This window comes from Jaculus jaculus, chromosome 6, assembly GCF_020740685.1.
Source record: "Jaculus jaculus isolate mJacJac1 chromosome 6, mJacJac1.mat.Y.cur, whole genome shotgun sequence".
NCBI lineage: Eukaryota > Metazoa > Chordata > Mammalia > Rodentia > Dipodidae > Jaculus > Jaculus jaculus.
Window position 1 is genome coordinate 101111568 of NC_059107.1, and position 5133 is coordinate 101116700.

The following is a 5133-nucleotide window of genomic DNA, read 5'->3' on the forward strand; positions in this document are numbered from 1 at the left end:
CATTGCACCCCCATGCCCCTATCTCAAGCCACCATAACCAGATAGTGAAACCTGAGCCCTGGGGGGGGGGGATGTCCACCCCCTCCAGGGCCTGATGGGCAGCACAGCTGGCCAATCCTAGGGCTCAAGGGGTAGGTTTACTGGCTGATCGCTAGGTAAGGGAGCCTCAGGCAGCTGTCTCAACAGAGGCTCTGCTCAGTAGCTAATCATGAACTGTGAGGGTCAAACGAAGCTACTCATCCGATGATCTACTTTCAGCCTTCCTGAGTCCCAGGCCATTGAAGACAGGCTCCAGGACTCAGTCAAGGGTAGTTTGGGGTACTGGTGTCTGCCACTGCTGTAAGCGCCTCAGCTCCCAACAATTCAGAATAGTTAGACATACAACTGTCATCTGAGGCGTCAGACTTGAGGCCTTCCATCGGAGAATGGGGCACCCTCATGTCCAGCTTTGGACGGTGCTTCTGTGGGCACTGGTATGGGCACAGGGCGTAGAATCTACATGCTCCTCCTGTGGAGGTCCAACAATGGCACCTCAAGCAGAACGAGCTCTGGTCCTGGAGCTAGCCAAGCAGCAAATCCTGGAGGGGCTACACCTGACCAGCCGTCCCAGAGTAACCCGTCCTCCACCGCAGGCAGCGCTGGCCAGAGCCCTGCGAAGACTGCAGCCCAGCCGCCTGGCTCCAGCCAGCAGGGAGGAAGTCATCAGCTTTGCTACTGTCACAGGTGGGTGAAGGGATCGTGAAGAAAAGCAGGAGAGGCAGGAGTAGGGTGTGGCAAGAGAAGGAGGTGCTGGGAACAAGAATGGTTGAGGACACAAGGCAGTCCCTGCTCTTTCTAAAGGTCAGTGTAAGAAAATGTGGTGTGAGCTTGGCTCATGGCGCACGCCTTTGATCCCAGCACTCGGGAGGTAGAGGTAGGAGGATCGCCGTGCGTTCGAGGCCACCCTGAGACTACATAGTGAATTACAGGTCAGCCTGGGCTACAGCGAGAGCCTACCTAGAGAAAGAAAGAAAGAACGAGAGAGAGAGAGAGAAGTAGCAGCTCCATAGCGTCTCAGAAGGGAGCCTTATCCTGCATCGCTATTCATAGTTCTTTCTTTTCTCTCTCTCTCGCTCTCTTTCTTTCTTTTTCTTCTTCACCTTCCTCCTCCTCCTCTTCTCTCTCTCTTTTTTTTTTCTTTTGCAGACTCCTCTACTTCAACCGGCAGCTCCATACTCACCTTCCACGTGTCCCCTCTTCGGTCCCGCCACCTGTACCACGCCCGCCTCTGGCTGCACGCGCTCCCCTCCCTCCCCGGCGCTCTGCACCTGAGGATTTTTCGATGCGGCGCAAGGAGGAGGTGCCGAGGGTCGCGAGCCCTCCTAGCTGAGCACCAAGTGACTACTCCTGGCTGGCACGCCCTCACTCTGCCCTCTAGTGGCCTGAGGGGTGAAGACTCTGCCGTCCTGAAACTCCAGCTGGACTGCAGACCCCTAGAAGACAACAGCACAGTTGTTGGACAACCAAGACGACCCCTGGACACAGTGGGGCACCAACGGCCCTTCCTGGAACTTCAGATGGGCGCCAGTGAACCTGGACCAGGTCGAACCAAGAGGAGGACACCCACCTGTGAGCCTGAGACCCCCTTATGTTGTAGGCGAGACCACTACGTAGACTTCCAGGAACTAGGATGGCGGGACTGGATCCTGCAGCCCGAGGGATACCAGCTAAATTACTGCAGTGGGCAGTGCCCGCCCCACCTGGCTGGCAGCCCTGGCATTGCTGCGTCCTTCCATTCTGCAGTCTTCAGTCTCCTCAAAGCCAACAATCCTTGGCCAGCGGGTACCTCCTGCTGTGTCCCGACTGCCCGAAGGCCTCTCTCACTCCTCTACCTTGACCATAATGGCAATGTGGTCAAGACGGATGTGCCAGACCTGGTAGTCGAGGCCTGTGGTTGCAGCTAGCAAGGGGACCTGGAGGGTCAGTGAAGAGATCAAGTTGGGGGATCCCAGACAAAGGGCTTTTTTTTGTCTGGAGGCTTCAGATTCCCTGACCCCCACCCCCACCCAACAGGCCACCTGACAGTATGACTGGGTCGACCCCTATGGAACTGGAATGGGCATTTTCTTGTCCCAGATTCTGGCCTATTTCAGGCTGGTTGATGTGTGGGCAGATGGGTAAAGTGTTTCCATTAATGGAGACGACCTGGCCAGCATGATTTCCCATGCTAAGCCCTGTGAGAAGACAGCAGGGGCTGGTGGGAAGAAGGGAAGGAAAAGGCAGAGAAAAATCACTTAGTCTCTCCCAAGGGGGGAAAAAAAGTCCTTGAACAAGAGAAGGACATTTGGGATGAGGCAAACAGGCTGACCCAGCATAGGGACTATTGAGTGCTTTGAGGGAGGGTCCAGTGGAAAATGGGCAAGTGCCCATGGAGGATGTTTGGGAGAGGCCTGGAACTGGGAATCAGGAGACAGAGATTCTGGGCCTAAGAAGTTCTGTGGCTTTCCCTGGGGGACAGGACCTACTGGGAAGACACACATTTATACTTTCCTAATAAAACTAAGAAAGACAATCAACAAGTGTAAGTAATGAAGAAGGGGTTGAGCTGATGGGTCCTAGCAATGGTTCTCCAAGCATGGTCTAGGGATCTCTGAGAAGTCTCTGAGATCCTACTTTCACCGGCTGGGTAGATGAGTCAGTGGTTAAAGGCGTTTGCTTGCAATGCCTGACAGCCCTTGTTTGAATCCCCAGCCACCCATGTAAAACCAGGTGCAATCATCTGCATTTGTTTTCAGGGGCAAGACACTCTGGTGCACACACATGCACACATCCATATGTGTAAATACATAAATTTTTTAAATTGAAAATTATTTTACAATAATACTACGTTATTTGCCTTATCATTATTTCAAAATCGTACAGTGGAAGAGGGTCATTGTTGCTCATGTCCATAATCCCAGCACTAGAGAGGCTGAGATTGGAAGATCACCATGAGTTCAAGAACGGTGTACATATTGAATTTCAGGCTAGCCTACTACAGCGTGAGATCCAGTCTCAAAAACAAATGTACAGTGGATCACACCTTCCAAGGCTCAGGGTCTATTGCGGAAGAGGTGGCAGAAAGAAAGTAAGAGCCAAAGGAAGGGTAGGACTCCTTACAATGTGCTCCCCCCAGACACAAAATGGCCTGGATACCCATGACTTCACAGTGCCTGAAATTACCTACACAAGACTATCATAATAGGAGGAAAAGATGATGACATCAAAATAAAAGAGAGGCTGATTGAGATGGGGAGAATGGAGTTTCAAGGGGGAAGGTGGGGGGAGGGAGTGTATTATCATGGGATTTTTTTTTATAATCATGGAAGTTGTTAATAAAAATTTTTTTGAAAAAAGAATGTACAGTGGAATTTTCCAGAGTATGATATGATATACACTACATGTGATGGCATCTTTAAATAAATATGAGCTAGTTTTATTTATTTATCTTTTTGAGACAGACCAAGCTGGAACTCTCAATCCTCCTGCCTCAAGAGTGCTAGGACTAAAGGCAAGAATTGGCTGTACATTCTTCTGCTTTTGTTTTCAGTTTTATATTTTTTAAAAAATTATTTCATTTTATTTATTTATTTGAGAGGGGAGGGAAATAGGCAGAGAAAGAGAGAGAGAGAATGGGCACGCCAGGGTCTCCAGCCACTGCAAACAAACTCCAAATGCATGCGTCACCTTGAGCATCTGGTTTACATGGGTTCTGGGATACTAAATTTGAGTCCTTTGGTTTTGCAGGCAAGTGCCTTAAGCACTAATCCATCTCTCCAGGCCATTTTTTTTTCTTTTTCTAATTTATTTATTTGAGAGAGAATGTGTGTAGGCACACCAGGGCATCCTGCCACTGCAGACAAATGCCAGACACATTTGCCATGTGGTGCATCTGACTTTACATGGGTACTGGGGATTTGAACCCAACTATCAGTCTTTGTAAGCAAGTGCTTTAACCACTGAGAAGTCTTCTCAGCTCCAAGATCAATAATTTTTTTGAGGGAGAGTTAAGGTAAGAATTTTTCTTTTTTGTTTTTGTTTTGTTGTGTTTTGAAGTAAGGTCTCACTCTAGGCTAGGCTGACCTGAAATTCAGTATATAGTCTCAGGGTGGCCTCGAACTCACAGTGATCCTCCTACCTCTGCCTCCCAAGTGCTGGGATTAAAGGCATGTGCCACCATGCCCAGACTCAAAGTAGAATTTTGCTATAGCTCAGGCTGACCTGGAAGTCACTCTGTAGTCTCAGGGTGGCCCCTCAAAACTCAGGACAATCATACCTCTACCTCCCAAGTTCTAGGACTAAAGGGGTGAGCCACCATGCCAGGCTAATAATTTTCTTAGTTTTTCAAAATTTTTATTTATTTGAGAGAGAGAGAGAGAGAGAGAGAGAGAAGCAGATAGACAGAGAGAATGGGTGCGCCAGGGCCTCCAGCCACTGCAAACAAACTCCAGACATGTGCACCCCCTTGTGCACTGGGCTTATGTGAGTACTTGGGAATCAAATCTGGGTCCTTAGGCTTTGCAGGCAAGAGTCTTAACCTCTAAGCTCTCTCTCCAGCCCTCATTTTCTTTTTTTAAAGGGCTTTATTGGGGGGGGTTCAAGGTATGAATTTGAGGTCATCTTGAGATACATGAGACAAAAAAAATTACCACCAGTGCTAGAGAGATAGTTTAGCAGTTAAAGTACTTACCTTTGATGCCTAAAGACCCAAGTTCAATTCCCCAGTACCCACATATGCCAGATGCACAAGGTGGTGAATGCATCTGGACTTCATTTGCAGTGGCTAGAGGCTCTAGAGGTGTGGCCATTCTCTTTCTATCTGCCTCTCTCTCTCAAATAAAATAAATAATTAAAAAAAAAACTTAAAAAGCCAACAAGGCTGGGCCTGGTAGTGCACGCCTTTAACCCCAGCACTCAGAGGCAGAGGTAGGAGTATTGCCATGAGTTCAAGGTCACCCTGAGACTACATAGTAAATCGCAGGTCAGCGTGGGCTAGAGTGAAACCCTACCTCGAAAAAAGAAAAAGGGGGGGGGGACGTGGTGGGGGCTGGAGAAAAGGCTCAGTGGTTAAAGATCTTGCCTGCAAAGCCAAAGGACACAGGACCCAGGATTCGA

General features: G+C 49.1%; 1 protein-coding gene across 1 annotated transcript; it reads left to right on the plus strand.

The window, feature by feature from the left end:
- The first annotated feature begins 425 nt into the window (after positions 1-425).
- Positions 426-1943, plus strand: Inhbe (inhibin subunit beta E). The gene is made up of 2 exons (XM_004650013.1): positions 426-723; positions 1186-1943. The coding sequence occupies exons 1-2, from the start codon at positions 426-428 to the stop codon at positions 1941-1943; spliced, it is 1056 nt and encodes a 351-aa protein (XP_004650070.1).
- The last annotated feature ends 3190 nt before the right edge of the window (positions 1944-5133 follow it).